Source organism: Vicugna pacos, chromosome 22 (genome assembly GCF_048564905.1).
Source record: "Vicugna pacos chromosome 22, VicPac4, whole genome shotgun sequence".
Classification (NCBI taxonomy): domain Eukaryota; kingdom Metazoa; phylum Chordata; class Mammalia; order Artiodactyla; family Camelidae; genus Vicugna; species Vicugna pacos.
In genome coordinates, this window is record NC_133008.1 from 30,390,578 (window position 1) to 30,406,007 (window position 15,430).

At 63.5% G+C, this 15,430-nt stretch overlaps 1 protein-coding gene across 12 annotated transcripts in view; it reads left to right on the top strand.

Annotated features, from left to right (window-relative positions):
* PIP5K1C (phosphatidylinositol-4-phosphate 5-kinase type 1 gamma) overlaps window positions 1-15,430 on the top strand; it is a 55,735-nt gene that overhangs the window by 37,257 nt on the left and 3,048 nt on the right. For 6 of the 12 annotated variants that reach the window (XM_072947982.1, XM_072947979.1, XM_072947980.1 and 3 more), the window contains 11 exons: window positions 342-641; window positions 948-1,153; window positions 2,912-2,995; window positions 4,252-4,300; window positions 5,113-5,197; window positions 6,923-7,084; window positions 7,885-8,023; window positions 8,124-8,156; window positions 9,233-9,337; window positions 11,353-11,476; window positions 12,872-15,290. In XM_072947982.1, the coding sequence (XP_072804083.1) occupies window positions 342-641; window positions 948-1,153; window positions 2,912-2,995; window positions 4,252-4,300; window positions 5,113-5,197; window positions 6,923-7,084; window positions 7,885-8,023; window positions 8,124-8,156; window positions 9,233-9,337; window positions 11,353-11,476; window positions 12,872-13,114 (1,530 nt within the window). In that variant the 3' untranslated portion in view covers window positions 13,115-15,290. The other 6 variants (XM_072947981.1, XM_015241155.3, XM_072947984.1 and 3 more) reach the window with 4 other exon arrangements.

The window sequence follows — 15,430 nt, forward strand, 5'->3', positions numbered from 1 at the left end:
CCAGACGCCTTGGGAGCGTCCCCTGGGGCTCTTTATCCAAAGTCTGTCTCTCTCTGGGCCTGGCTCTGTGGAAACAGACCCTCCTGGGAGCTGCAGTTGGTGGGGAGGGGGAGCGGTCAGCCCATGTGTAGTCAGGGTCCTGGGGGCATGGAGTGAGGGGCCGTCCTCGGGGGAGGTGGTCAGGGCAGGCTTCCTGAGGAGGTGGCTCCTGGCCTGAGACCTGAGAAGCAGCTGGAGGGGACAGGGGAGTCGAGGATGCGTGAAGTGCCACTGAGGCAGGAGCCAGCTCTGTCCCCGAGCTTGGGGCGCAGGAGCAGCTACAGCATCACCTCCCCCCGCAGAACCTCAACCAGAACCCGCGGACGCTGCTGCCCAAGTTCTACGGGCTGTACTGTGTGCAGTCGGGCGGCAAGAACATCCGCGTGGTGGTGATGAACAACGTCCTGCCGCGCGTCGTCAAGATGCACCTCAAGTTCGACCTCAAGGGCTCCACGTACAAGCGGCGTGCCAGCAGGAAGGAGAAGGAGAAGAGCCTTCCCACCTACAAGGACCTGGACTTCATCCAGGACGTGCCCGAGGGGCTGCTGCTCGACGCCGACACCTTCTCCGCGCTCGTCAAGACGCTGCAGCGCGACTGCCTGGTGAGCAGCCCCGGCCTCTGCGCCTGTGGGACGGGGCGCTGGTGAAAGCCGGCGCATCGCGAGCCGAGGGCCGCAGGCTGCGCTCCTGTTCCTCCGAAGCAGCCCGTGTTTCAGGGCCCTTCGCTTAAAGTGCATGTCAGGTCCTGGCCCGTGCGTGCGGGCCCCGCGCTGGCCTTCCCCACGGGCGGCCGCTTTGTAGGGAAAAAGAAGGCCCTCCAGGCTCTTCACAGCCCGTTAGGGTGGAGGAAGCACAGGCAGGCCTGGGTGGGGTGGAGAAGGCTTGGCCCCTGACCCCCCGCCCCGCAGGTGCTGGAGAGCTTCAAGATCATGGACTACAGCCTGCTCCTGGGTGTGCACAACATCGACCAGCAGGAGCGGGAGCGGCAGGCTGAGGGCGCGCAGAGCACCGCCGACGAGAAGCGGCCGCTGGGCCAGAAGGCGCTCTACTCCACGGCCATGGAGTCCATCCAGGGCGGGGCCGCGCGCGGGGAGGCCATTGAGACCGACGACACGTAGGTGGCAGGGCCGGCGGGGTTGGAGGGCTTCCCACTCCATCACCTCTGCCCTCACCCCCTTGAGGCGTGAAGTGGCAGGGGGCATTGGCAAGGACGGTGACAGAGGGACGAGTCCAGAAGCCCGGCTGACCGGTTCCTGGTTTGTAAACCAGACGGCAGCATCCCCACCCCACCCCGAGCCCGTGAGGGTCGGCCAGTGGACGCTCAGCGGGGCCAGGTGTTCTGACCACGGCGTCCAGGTTAATCAGTCAGTAGACTGAGGTCATCGGCCCCTGTGGAAAACAGACCCCCCTCCCTCCTGTGGGGCCTGCGGCTTGGGTTCAAGCCCCACGGTAGGAAGCCGTACTGGAAGGGTGTGGAGGCACGGCCAGGAGAAGGGGGCACAGCCAGCGGGGAGGGAGCCCTTTTATAGCAAGACACCCGACCCAGGATCCCAAGGGGCCGGGCTGGCAGTGCTCCTTCCACACCGATGACAGGAGGCTGGAGGGGCGAGCAGGCCCTAGAGTTCCGGGAGGGGCATGTCTCCCCACCCCACACGCCCAGCTGACCTGGTCCTGCCCTGCGGGCTCGGGGTTCTGTCACAGAGACCTCCTCAGGGGTTCTGCCCACCCCCGCGCTCACGTTCAGGGCCTGGTCGTTCTCTGTGGGGCATCCTGGGCGCCGTGGGGTGTAGGGTGGCATCCCTAGCCCCGCCCACTGGATGCCAGGAGTCCCCCCTTCATGATGACCACAGATGTCCCCAGACATAGTGTCCCCTGGCGGCAGGGTTGCCCCAGGTGGATACTGCTGCTGTAGGCAGGTGTCAAGGTTGTCCCCTTATAAGGAAAAAAAAGATGAGCACACTGGGGACCGGCTGGGCCCTCCACTTCCGTATCCTGGTCAGGCCTCGCGGGGAACCTGGCGGGGGAGGGTGATGTCCCCCCATCTTCAACTGGGAAAAGCAGGCTCAGAGGTGGGGGTGGCCTTCAGGGTGCACAGCAGGGGCCAGGGCCTGGCACCAGCCCAGCTGCCACACTGGGCCACCAACCACAGGGCCCTGGCTGGGTGAGGCGGGGGGACACATGAGCTGGCCCGAGCTCAGCCGTCTGGCATTTGTAGGGTCGGTACAGGGCCCGGCGGGATGGCAGGGATAGCAGGTGAGCTCGGGCGTGGAGTGTGGCTGGCAGAGCGTGGCTGGGGGTGCCTGGGCTGGCGGGTCTGTGGCCATGGTGACTTCAGGACAGCCGCTGCGTCATGCGACTTCACTAACTGCTGGGTTGACTCAGCTTGGGCTGCGTGAGGCCTTTAACTCTCCAGGCTGCATCCGGAAGCCATGGCCCTGCCTGTGTGTGTGTGTGTGTGTGTGTGTGTGTGTGTGTGTACATGTGTACATGTGTGCATGTGTGTGCCGGCACGTGTGTGAGTTGCACGTATGCACGTGTGGGTGTGTGTGCACCTTAAGTCTCATGGCTAGGACCCCCTGGCAGCCTCCAGCCTCCAGCTTTGAATCTGTGAGCTTACCAGGAGGCTGCTCCATCCCGCACCAAGATGGGGTTCCTGGGTGCTGGGTACCCCTCTGAGGGTCCGCAGCCAGGCTGCCATACAGGGAGCCTGTGGACCCTCCGGCCCCAGGCCCCATCAGTCCTGCCTGCTCCTCCCTCCATCCCTGTCCCTGTCCCCTCCAAGTCCCAGATCAGGCAGGCGGCCCCAGGATCAGAGTGATACCAACCCTGGGCCAGCCCTGGGGGTGCTGACGGCTCTTACCCCTTTCCCCAGGATGGGGGGGATCCCTGCTGTGAATGGCCGAGGGGAGCGGCTGCTGCTGCACATCGGCATTATCGACATCCTGCAGTCCTACAGGTGGGTGACTGCCCCCCGGCCCCGTCTCCCCACGCCCTGGTGAGAGCCGGGTCAGGGCATGAGGTAGGGTGGTGGGTGGGGTGTTGCCAGCCGATTGTCTATTGAGCGCCTGCTGTGTGCCAAGTGCCGCGCTAAACAGCAAGGCAGAAACGCCCTGTGGCCGGGAAGCACAGTATCTCTGGAGGGTTCCCTCAACCAACGTGCAGAAGTAAATGCTAGCAGCCAGTGCCTCATACCCCGTGATCTCGAATGTGGACAGGACCGAGGCACAGCCCGAAGAAACAGACACCCTTGGGTGACGGGCAGCCCTGTTATCCGTGCCTCATGCTTGTGAGTTTCTGGCAACAGGCATCTCTTAATCACTGTTAGTTTTTTAATTGTAGGAGGAACTTGCGTCCCTTACATGCGGTCCACACACAACAGGCAGGTTGTGGCCATGGCGGTTCCCCATCCTGTCCACATCCCACCCCATGTCAGAAACTCCACTCAGTGGTGGGGTGACTTCTTTGCCTGTCTCTCCTGCCCTCCTGACTGCCGTCATTCTCAGCCTGTTTTCCCCGCCTGAGGGCTGACCTCATCTCCTGTGGGCATCTCCCTTGCTGTTTGGATCAGGAGCAGGCAGCTTTCCATGTAGCAGGCCAGGGTTCCACAGAGGCCTCAGGGGTGGGGTGGGGCCCGGGGAGCAGGACAGCACATGGCAGGTAGCTGGGAGCTCATTCCCGGGCAGCGTGTTGTAAGGGGCTGTGTCCCAAGGAGGGGATCCTTCCTCGATACAGACTGGAGGCATCCAGGAAGGCTGCCTGGAGGAGGCAGGCTCCTCCCAGCCCAGGTGTGGTGCAGAAGCCAGGCTGGGGGCCGTGGTGCAGGGCGCTGACTCCAGCAGAAAGGAGCCAGGCTCAGCCATGGGAAGAGAAAAGGGGGAGCTCCAGGGGCGCTGGCCCACCATCCCCCACAGAGGGCCTCGCATAACAGCCTCTCCATGTCCTCCCCCAGAGCACCCTTGGTGGGAGCTGTCAGCAGGCAGAGCAGGGGCCGTGGGATTAGGAAAGAGAGGAGTGGCCTCTGGCTGAGGCAGCAGGTGGCCTAGTTCCTCTAGACCAAGGCTTTTCTGTCCCCTCGATGCCAGGAACACTCCCAGTTGTGATGACCACAAACATCCCCAGACACTATCCAGTGTCCCCTGGGACTGGCTTGCCCGGGAGAGCAGCACAGGACCCGAGGGTGTGGCTGACGTCCCGCCTGTGTCTCCTCTGCAGGTTCATCAAGAAGCTGGAGCACACCTGGAAGGCCCTTGTCCACGACGGGGTGAGCGCCCTTCATGCATCCATCCTTTGGTTTCGTTCACACTCACACTGACCGTCCTGCTGGGCCAGGCTCGCGGGGGCCGCTGTCCAGCGGGGGTGCCCTGTGACCGGGCAGTCACAGGCCGGGGGGTCGGGGCTGAGACGACGAAGCACAGGTGGCTCAGCGAGGGGCCCGAGCCGTCCACGAGGAGGGTGCAGGAAGGCTTCCTGCAGCAGGTGCCCCAGGCCGAGCTGGAAGGACCCCCGGGGACGACTGACTGGGAAAATCAGGGGCCAGCCAGGCAAAGAACATTCTGGAAATGTGATGTGGAGGGGGTCTTGGGCCCCAGCTCTGACCTGTGCTGCCACTTAGGGGTGGGATCCACTTAGACAGGCCGTCTCAGTTTGGAAACAGCTTGAAATGCGTGTTTTCGTGAGTACACCGCCAACTCGGAAGCACTTACAGTGAGTTCTTTCAAAATGTGAAAGACTCTGAGGACCACCACGCAGGACCGCTGCCTCCCTCTGCGCAGGGCCGGGCATGCCGGCGCCAGCAGCACTGCTCACAGAGCAGGCTCGGGCTCACTGCCGAGCCCCGCTTTGGAGGCCCCCCCGCCTTCCTGGCTTGGTGCTTGCTCTTCTTCCTCTTTGAATGGCCGTTTCATTCATGTAGTTCAGAACATTAGGAATACAGATGGGGTTGTCATGAAACCACCCCCCTGCCTCCCTGTCCCTGCTACCTGATCCTCGGGTCCACGCCCCCCGCCCCCAACACTCCCCATGGGGCCACAGCACTCACCGCCGCCCACCTCCGGCCCCCACTTCTCTTCCCAGGACACGGTCTCCGTGCACCGGCCCAGCTTCTACGCTGAGCGCTTCTTCAAGTTCATGAGCAACACTGTCTTCAGGAAGAACTCCTGTGAGTCGCCTGGGCCCTTTGGGTGGGGGCGTGGAGAGAGGAGGGCGGAACGGTCAAGGGCAGGGAAAACCCAGAGCACTGTCCAGCCGCTGGGTCAGCCCTGGGCCTGGGGCAGGGATGTGGTCCAGAGAGCAGGGCTGTTGGGGTGGCCGCCCCTCTGGGATGTAGCCCGCTGAGCTACAGTCCTGGCTCTGCCTTATCCGACTTGCGTGACCTGGAGCAGGTGACACCCCCACCACACCTCAACTTCCCCAGCTGCAGAACTGGGAGGGGGAGGGATGTTCACGTGCGACAGGAGGGCTGGGCCCAGCACTGGGGCTCACTGGGAAGTGCTGCTGCCTAGGAAACATGGCCTTGCCAGCACCAAGGAGGCTGGTCATCAGCCAACCTGGGCGTGGTCGGGGAGGCCAAGGTGAGCCTGGTGGCCCCGCCCATGGTGGCTTCAGAGATCCCGTGTGCGGGCTGGGCCTTCAGAGTCTCGGGTCCTGGTCCCCCCGAGGCCGGATCCCACATGGGGCCTGAAGGAGTCTTCCTCCCCGCATACCTGTCTGCTGTCTATTCCCCTGACCCCCGTCCTCCCCCAGAAGGCAGGGTGCTTGTGGGCCCTGGTCACTCTGTGTCCCCAGCATCCAGCCAGGGGTCTGGCACACAGCAGGTGCTCAGTGAGCGTCTGTGTGTGTGGGAACGGTCTTGGTGTGTGCCCCTCTCTCTAGGCAGCTGCACTATGGGTGGCTCTGCGGAGGCAGCAGGGAGAGGCAGGCCCAGTACCTGGCACTTGGTGGGGCCACTCTGCCTACTGGGCCAGACCTGGTTGCCTGCAGCTCACTCTCGCAGCCAACTCAGCTCCACTTTCTGGGCATCTGGCTGTAGCTTGGAATTGACTGGTGAGAGTGTTTACGTCATGGAAATCGGCACACACCACAAACCTGGCATTTGTCCCCGGAGAACCGGTTGTTAACCTTCACCAGCACTGCCCTCCCTGGAACCTTTTCAGGGTGCCATTCCCACTGTGGTCTCGGGAGTTTGCTGGCCTCTGGGACCTGGTTGGCTGCATGTTAGGCAGACTGAGCACCTGCTGTGTGCCAGGAGCTGTGCTCGCCATCCTGGCGGCAGAGGTCACAGGAGGCGAGGGGAGAGGTGGTAACGGGTGCTGATGGGGCCAGGCTGGTGCAGAAGGTGTCACAGGTTTACCCACCTCCCTTGACCGCGTTGTTGCAGATGAGGGTGCCGGGGCCCAGAGACCTGAGCCACATTCCCCAGGCCACACAGCCTGGATTGGAGCCAGGCCCTTGGTGCTGAGCGCCACGCTGTCCCAGGCCCTTGGCTTCCATGTCTGAGAGAGGCAGCCGTGGCCAGGAGGGCTGAGACAGGGAGTGCGGCCCCAGAGTGCTCGGTAAATGCTGGCAGCTGCTGATTCTGCTGCTGATTCTGGGGCCTGGGATGGGGGCGCTGGATCCCCGGTTCTCATCCCATCTCTGTCCGTGGGCAGGACAGGTACCCACTGGGACTCCTGACCCTCCCAAGGCAAGCCTGGTGGAAAGTGGGGCGGGCCTTCTCCACCAAGAGTGTTGCTTCTGGCCCAGGCCTGGGGGACAGGCTGGAGGTGGGGCAGCGGGGCCAATCAGGCTTTCAGACGAAGGAGGCACGGGGGGCCTTGGGGCCCTGCCTCTGGGCTGCCACAGGACTCCCAGGCCACCCCATGCACCAGCTGCCCTCCCTCTGCAGCCTTGAAGTCATCGCCGTCCAAGAAGGGCCGAGGTGCTTTGCTGGCCGTCAAGCCCCTGGGGCCCACTGCCGCCTTCTCCGCCAGCCAGATCCCCAGCGAGCGGGAGGAGGCGCAGTACGATCTGCGAGGGGCCCGCAGCTACCCTACGCTGGAGGACGAAGGTGACCGGGTGGGCCAGGAATGGGTGCATTTGTGACGGGAAATGAAGGGGCCACTGGGGACTGAGAAAGGAGGGGCCCGGGGAGCAGCAGTAGCCATGCAGTGTGAGGGAGGGGCCTTGCCGCTGGGCCCCACCTGGGTGGGCGGGGCTGGGTCACAGTCACCCACCCCCAGCCCGAGATCTGCAGCTGGGGTGTGGAGAGCTGGGGCTGGGCCCCGGAAAAGCCACAGGAAGAGCTGAGCGGAGAAGTGGCCCTCCCTGTCCACCCCCCCTGGGAGGTGACAGGCTCCTGTCACTTCAGAAGTGCAGAGACCTAGGGGGTGCAGTGCTTGATGGGGTTGGGTCTGATGCTCTGGAAGTTCCCTTCCATTTCCTGGGTCAGTGGTTCCAGAAGAGCATCAAGGAAGGGGGAGAGCCTGTGCAAAGGCCCTGGGGCAGGATCTGGCCTAGCATGTTGGAGGAACAGCCAGGAGGCCTGTGTAGCTGGAGCAGAATGAGTGAGGAGGAGAGGGAGGTGAGGTCAGGTGAGGCAAATCAAGCAGGACCCCTGTGGGCTCTGGGAAGGAAGTTGGATTTTAGCTTGAAGGCACTGGGAAGCTACTGGAAGGCCTTGTGCCAGGGGAACTTGGAGCATATTTGCCTTCTTAAATTTAGCTGCTGGGGAGAACGGTGTTGGGTGGCAGGTGGGAGGTGGGGGATGTGGGTGGCAGAGGGTGAGCCAAGCTGTGGGTGGAGCCCAGAGGCCTGCCAGGGGCGTCCGTCCGGGTGTGGCTCCTGCATGTGCCCGCCGCCTCCCCACAGGCCGGCCAGACCTCCTGCCCTGCACACCACCTTCTTTTGAGGAGGCCACCACCGCCTCCATTGCCACAACCCTGTCCTCCACATCCCTGTCCATCCCTGAGCGGTCCCCATCAGAGACCTCAGAGCAGCCACGGTACAGGTGAGCCAAGGCGGACAGCTCCTTCCGCCCCGGGGCAGGTGGGGGGCCTACGGGGGGGGGCGTCTCCACACCTGTCCACATGTTTGTGGTCTCTCTGCAGGCGGCGCACACAGTCCTCTGGACAGGATGGCCGGTGAGACGAGACCCCAGCCCCCTCCCCCTCCCCCTCCCCCCGCAGCCCCTCCTCCACTGTCCCCACCTAGAGCCCTCCCTCTCCGACCACTCCTTCCTGGGCACAGATTTAAGTCAGGCTCCAGAACTGCACAGAATCTGCACTCAGGTCATGTTTGTGTCCTGCCTCCCGCACTGCCTGTTGGTTCTTCTTTCTTTTTTATTCATATTTTTATTTTAAGAGATCCAAAGGGAAATAGAGTGAGCTGCTTCCTCCTCCATGTCCACAGGCCCCAGACAGACCTTCTGGCTCTTTGCAGAGACATTCAAGTCTAGACAAGCGCACCTTTGGGCCTTTCCCTCCTCTGGACCAGCGTGTACGCTGGGCCCCCCGCCCCTTGCCCTGTCACCTGCCAGCTGAAGGGCCCTGCGTGGCCAGGTGGAGCCCAGGCTGTTCCCTCCCTCTGATGGGCTCTGGCCTGTCCTCCGGGGACACCTGGCTTGTCTCCAGTTGTTTGACTGTAACGCGGCTGCAGTGAAGCAGGCTTGCTTTCTGTGATTAGTTTTTGAGGTAATTTCTGCCAGTTGAAAACCAGCCATGGTGCGAGGTACATCTGGTGGAAGGCTCGCCCACTGCAGTCTAGCTCCGTGCCCTGACCTCAGCCACCTGTCTTCTCTCTGGTGTTGCCTCCCAGAGAGATTCTGCACGCCTGGCTGCCAGAACGTTCTGACCATGTATATCAGGGGTCCCAGCCTGGAAACCCAGAACCGCCCAACCCCTAGTCCAGGCCCCAGGTGGGTGCCCGGCAGGGTGGGCAGGATCCAGACCACCATTCGCTCATTGTGCCCCTGCCAGTGCCAGACTCACAGGACGGCCCCAGGTGGACGATCAGTCACTGCCCCCTTCTAGTCCCCAGAGAGCCAGGTATGCGCTGGGCTGGCTCAGGGCACTGGTCCAGTGATGCCTAGAGGCCGCACCTCATGGAGTCTCCCAGCTTCCCAGCGGGACTGGAAGTTGGCCCCAGCCTGGAGCTCAGCTGGCCCTCCTCAGGGAGCAGAGAGGCGGGGAACTGAGGCGCAGCTTCCCGTTGCCTCCAGGCCCCAAGAGGAGGCGCACGCGGAGGAGGACCTGCAGCAGATCACGGTGCAGGTGGAGCCCGCATGCAGCGTGGAGATCGTGGTCCCCAAGGAGGAGGACGCGGGGTGAGTAGCCGCCGGGTCCCTGCGGTAGCGCTGATGGGTTCCTGCACGTGCCCTGCTCTGGTCCCAGGGGCCACGCGCGGTCACGTGGCCAGCTGGCCGCAGGGCAAGCTGGGAAAAGCAGTCCGCACGCGGGGGGCGGGCACAGGCTTCGGGCCCCAGGGAAGGGGGCGCGGGATGCTGGAACGGCGGGGTCTCGCCCTGGGGAAGGGTTGCCTCCTCTGGGCTCAGAGCCGCCAGCCGTCTGAGGCCCATTCCCTCCCACCCGCCCTCTCTCCGCCCGGTAGCCTTGCCGGGGGCTGGCCAGCCGGGGCCTCGCAGGGTTCTCAGAGAACCGCTCTGAGACTTACTCTTTTCCTGCCATGTTTTGTTTTTATCTCATTCACTCTAACTCGCGGGGCATGTCTGCCCTTTCACTGCTTCTGGTCTGCGTTCTCACTCGTTCCTTCCTCCAGTGTCTGTCGGCTGCTCACGGTCCTTCCTCTTTAGTGACAAGGCCCGTAGGGCTGTGCCTCCCCTGCGCACACTGCTTTTGCCGCGTCCCCTGGGTTTTGCCACGGAGCGGTGCTTTTATACTGGCCCGTGTGTGGATGGTTAGTGACTTTAATTTCCTCTTTGAACTCACGTAGTGGCTTCCAACCACCTGAGGGTGGTTCTGCCCTGGGCAGCGTCTGGGGACACCTGGTGGTCATGACTAGGGAGCGCCTGGCATCGGGGGTGGGGGGCAGAGACGCTGTCCTCACCCACTGTGCCCAGGGCGCCCCCGCAGAGAGTGGCTTGCCCGATGTCAGCAGTGCCAAGGGGAGACTGGACTAAGGGGCTTTAGGGGTGTCTCTCAAATTCTGAGTGTTTAGGGTTTTTGTTTACCTTTTTAGCACTTCTAATTTTGTTAGGTTTTGAACTGAAGATAGTGGACTTAAAAACAACCTATGCTTTTCTTCTTAACAGATTGAAAGTGTTTAGGTCAAATACAAAGTTTCTTTGACGTGTCTGTGGACATAAGGGAGAAAGTGTCTTCTCTGTGAGAGGACGGACGGTTCTCTAGGAGCCCCCTCTGTCCGGTGCCGTGACTGGTGGCGTCGTTCACTCCTTACTTGTCTCTCGTCTGTGTGGTTTCTTTGATTCTGTAACTGCGTCATCACGGTCTTGCCTTTCTCATAATTTTTGCTTCGCATACTTTTTGGAGTTCCTGCTCTGTTTGAGGAGACTTTCCTCTGCACTCACAGCACGCTGTTCCCTGGGCACCCATTTCCCGGTGCATGCTGTCCTTACTCCCCACACGCAGACACGTGTGTGTGCACACGCCAACCAGTCCCTGCCACTGTCAGCTTTTTTGTCATTAACTAAAGTCTCACAGTGTAAAGTGTCATTCAGTCTTTGTCCAAAAAAACAAGCCGCCCTCAGCAGGACTGGAGAAGCAGTTCCCCGCAGTCACAGGTTCTCTGTCATCTCATGGCCTTTGAACTGTGAGGTGAGAATTAGGCACCAATCGCACGGCCACCAGCTGAGGCCTCGGGCTCTGTCCTCACCGTCGCCCTGAGCCTGTTTCCTCTGTAACACAGGACAGCAGCAGCCCCCTTCCCCAACGAGGTTCGTGGGTTTATTCCTGCAAGGCCTTGGAACAGGCCTAGCACATAGCGAGCGCCCAGGAAAGAGGAAAAAGAGGTTTGGACCCCTTGGGGTGGGTGCCCTATGTCCCCACTTTACAGATGTGGAAACTGAGGCTCCAAGAAGGAAAATGATCTTCTGGGTTGCCCAGTGAGGCACTGGTGGTCTGTGAGCGGGCTCTGCCCACAGGTGTGGGCACGTCGATCCCTGGCCACAGCCGTGTTCGGGGGAGTTTTGTTTGTTTTGTGTGTAAACTAGAACTTACTGGAATGTATCCCCGTGGTCGGACTTCCTGCGTCTCTCATCTCTGTGGTGAGAGGGAGTGGGGCAGGTCCCGAGCTGTGGGCAGGGGAGAAGCCTGCTGTCTGCAGCACCCCCCCAGGATTCCTGTGTCCTGCCCGTGTCCCCAGAGAGGGAGCGTCCCCAGCCTGCGCCTCTGCTGCCGCTGTCGAAGCCGAAACCGCCAGCCAGGCCTCCGAGCCCGCCAGCCAGGCCTCCGACGAGGAGGACGCTCCTTCCACGGACATCTACTTTGTAAGTCCCCCGGGCCCCCTCGTGCCGCTGGGCCCTCGACCGCTGGCACTCACACTTGCACACGCACTTCAGCACGTCCCACACACAAGACCACATGTGCCCACCCATTCACGCACGCGCACATTGCACATCACGCACACATGCTCACAAGGCACTCGTGCCCCCCCACATGCCCGCACACTCAGCATGCAGACTCACGTGTGTGCTCACCTTTCAGCACTGCAGTCCAAGTGTCCTTGCACGCTCCTGCACACGCTCACACTCAGGCGGTGTGGACCGCCGGGCCCCTCACCATCCTCCCCAGGCCTCATGACCACATCTGGCTGTGAGTCAAGGCCCTGACCCCAGCTGTGCCACCTCATCTCCCAGGGAAACACCTGGAGTCCTCAAGCGCTCAGCCCCGCCGGCCCGAGGGCAGGCCCAGGCCCAGGCCCAGGCCCTGGATCCCCGGGGCCTCCTGGGCTGGCTGTGACACACACTTTCTTTTGCTGGGTGCTGTGTGCGGCGGGTGGGATCCATGCTCAGGAAGGCCTGGGCACCACGGCGAGGGGCAGGTGGGCTCCACACCGCTGACCTCACAGGCCGAGGATGCACAGCTGCTCCTGGACGAGCAGGAAGGGGCCCTGCGTGGGGACCTGGGACCTCCCTCCAGAGCTGGGAGTGTGTCCCCCTCATACCTCCCACGCGCAGGCAGGTAGATGAGCTGGGAGCCTGGGTGAGCTGGGTGCGTGATGGTCAGGGAGCCTGCGAAGCACAGGCCAGTGACCCCTCCTCACAGTGGATCCTGGAGCCGTTTCCACTGGTGGCCCCGCTCAGGGGTCAGATGGTCCCAGTTACAACAGAGACGGCCAGACACCAGGTCAGCCACCTGTCGTCTTCCCAGACCTTTGTTCTTACCTCTGACCTCCGACCCTGCCCCGGGAAGGGGAGCCAGGGGCCCGCCCTCTGCCCGGCGCTGGGCTTCGGGGCCTGTCTGGGTGAGCCTGGCCCTCCCACTGGCACTGCGGCTTTGTAACTGACACCTCCCTGCTCTCTCCCGAGCCGGTGCTGCTGGGGTGCGGGCGCCTGCCCGGTCTGGAGGGTACCAGGTGCACCCTGTGTGCGGCCCGCACCCACCGTCAGCTCAGCCGTTCTCTGGATCTGTGTGTGAGGCAGCCTGGGCCGTGTCTTGTCGTGTGCGTTGGGGTCCAGAAACCCGAGTGGGCATCTGGGCCCCACATGTGGCAGCGGGGGAAACCAGCGGGACCCCCACCCCTACTTCCTGCTTGGCCGTCGGCTCACCTGCCCTGCCCGGTGCCCTCCCAGCCTGACTGCCCGCCAGATTCCTGTGGCCTCATCCTGTCACCTCATCCTGTCCTCTGTTTGCTTCCTCCCCCGCCCTCCCGGCCCGCCCAGTTCACCGATGGGAGGTACTGGATTTACTCTCCCCGGCATCGCCGACTGCGGGCCGTGACGCTGAGCTCCTCGGGGACTGTAAGTGACCGTGGCAGGCCTCCAGGGAGCCCAGCCCCTGCCCCACGCCCTGGCAGCAGGGAGCCCCAGGTGCTGGCCTGCCCTCCTCCTCCGAGAAGGGTCTTGTGGCTGAGCTTGGCCGCACTCGCCCACATAGGGTGCCGTGCTGCGGGACTCCCGTGGTGATGTCACTTAATCCCCGCTGCGGAGGGCATCACTGGGCCTGCAGGCTCACAGCTGGGGCTCTGGGGGCCGGCCTGGCCGTGGCAGGGTCTGCATCGGACCCTAGGTCCCTGGCCACCCCTGCCGCTTATCCCGGCCCTCCCAAGTCAGGGACCTGCCAGGTGGACAAGTTCTCACTCACTGAGACCTCACTGCCGACGGCTGTCAAGGGGCTTCTGTCCCCTGAAGTGGGAGGCCACACAGGTCAGCAGAGGGGCTGCAAAGCAAGGATCTTAACTGCAGGAGAGAGGAGCTCATGTCTCCGTACCCATTTCACAGATGGAGAGACTGAGACCACAGCTCCTGAGGAGCCCAAGAGAGTATGGTTTAGACAAGATCTGGATCCCAAACTTCAGGCACCTGTGTGTCTAGTAGACACGTTCCACACAGGGTGCATGGGTTGCTAAGTGGAAATCGCGTAGCAGTGGAATTGTCAGTGCCTGTAACTGTCATCGCGAGCAAGAAATGAGGGGTCCAGAAAGGTCAGGTAACCTACCAGAGCCTCACAGCACTTGGACGGCAGAACAGGGCAAAGGCCCAAAGTGAAACTTCGGCTTTCAGGATGAGGCCCCTGAGGCTACGCTCCAGCCCCGACAGCACCCCCGGGAGCATCACCAGGTGCAGGGCAAGACCGAGCGAGCCCGAGGAGGGGAGACCGCCTCCCCAGCCCTCCCAGCACAGAAGAGGAAGGGCGGTCTTGGCGGGGGCGTTGCAGGAGCAGGAGCTTGGGGGCTGAGGGGAGGAGAGGGACGGGCAAGAGAGGGGCTGGCCCCCGAAACCTGCTGTGCGGGGAGGGCACGCCCTCGGCCTGACTTCTGTGGGTCACCCCAGGCCAGCTTCTTGCGGGGTCCCCGAACCCTCTCATCCTCCTCACTTGGAGCCCCAGCAGGGTGGCCACCCCAGCGCTGGGCATCTGCTGTGGCCCCTGGTGGCCCAGCTCACCTCCCAGGCTTCCAGCTGGATGGGGAGGCTGGGGTCTTGTTGCTTTGTGGCCACCTGAAGGAGTGAGCGGGGCCTGCGCTGGGGGCCTGTCCTGCTACCCAGGCGCCTTTGTGCAAGTCTGTCCACAGGTGGACACCGCCCTGGTGGGTGTGCGGCCCTGGGCTGAGGGCTGAGCTGCGAGCAAGGGGTGGCCTGTGAGCCGCAGGGAGGAGGGGGGGAGGGGGTCAAGCAGACGCAGAGGCAAGGGCTTCCTGGGCATGGGCGAGGCTGCAGGCGGGCCCTGAGGGGCAGAAAGCAGAGGCTGGCTGGTGGTCATCTAACCAGGCCAGGGAGGAGTGGGCCTGGGAGGCCACGGTGGGCTTAGGGGCCATGGGACACCCGGGGGTTGGTCAGGACAGGTGTGTGCTCCAGCCTGGGTCCAGGTCGTGGGCTGCGGGCATTGAAGACTGGCAGTGTGCAGGGGGAGCAGGAGAGGAAGAAGAGAGGAGAGGGCGGCTGGGGGCCCTGAGGAGGCCACCAGGCCCGGGAGGGTTCTGGAGGTGGGAGCAGATCCTGGAAGGACAGCGCTGCTGGGGCAACGTGCGTCCTCCTCGCAGTGGCTGGGGCTGCCCCTCGGCAGCCAGACCCCACTCTGCCTGGCCCCAGGCCTGGCCCCGCTGCGCCTACTCCTTGGTCTTCCCTAAGCAAATCTGTGTGTTCTCGTTCTGAAAGCCCTCCCAGATCAGAAAATGGGCTCCCCCACCCCGTGCCCCAGCACCCCCACCACTCAGGGCCCCCAGCAGCGGGTCCCCAGCCCTGCTCCAGCTGGTGGCCCCCAGTGCCCACGTGGCAGGCAGGGCCTGAGGCTGGGGTCCTGCTGGGCCGGCTCGGAGGTCTGGGTGCTGCCGGGTAGGGGAGGGCAAACCCAGCACCGCCCGCCTTCCCCCTGCTGCGCCCGCCCTGCCTTGACCCCATTCACCGCTCGCTTCCTGCCACCCACCCTGTGTGCTCTGGCCACTCAGCCCCGCCGAGCCCGAGGGCTGTCCAGGTTGGGGCAGGTCCCCATCAGGGAGAGGGCAGTAGGGGCTGAGCCGCCCACTGGTCCCGCACTGGGGGGCCCCCTCTTTTATTTCTGTTTCTTCCTTCCTCCCTCTCGCCTCTCGCGCCTCCTCGCACCCTGCTCTTCTCTGCGCCCTTCCTGCACGTGCGCCCGCCCGCCCGCCCACCCTGCAGCCCAGCGACGAGAGGAGCTGGGTGTACTCCCCGCTCCACTATAGCACGCAGGCCCGCCCAGCCTCCGACGGCGAGAGCGACACAGTAAGTGCGCCAGGCTGGCCAGCTGGGCCCCTGGGGCTCGGA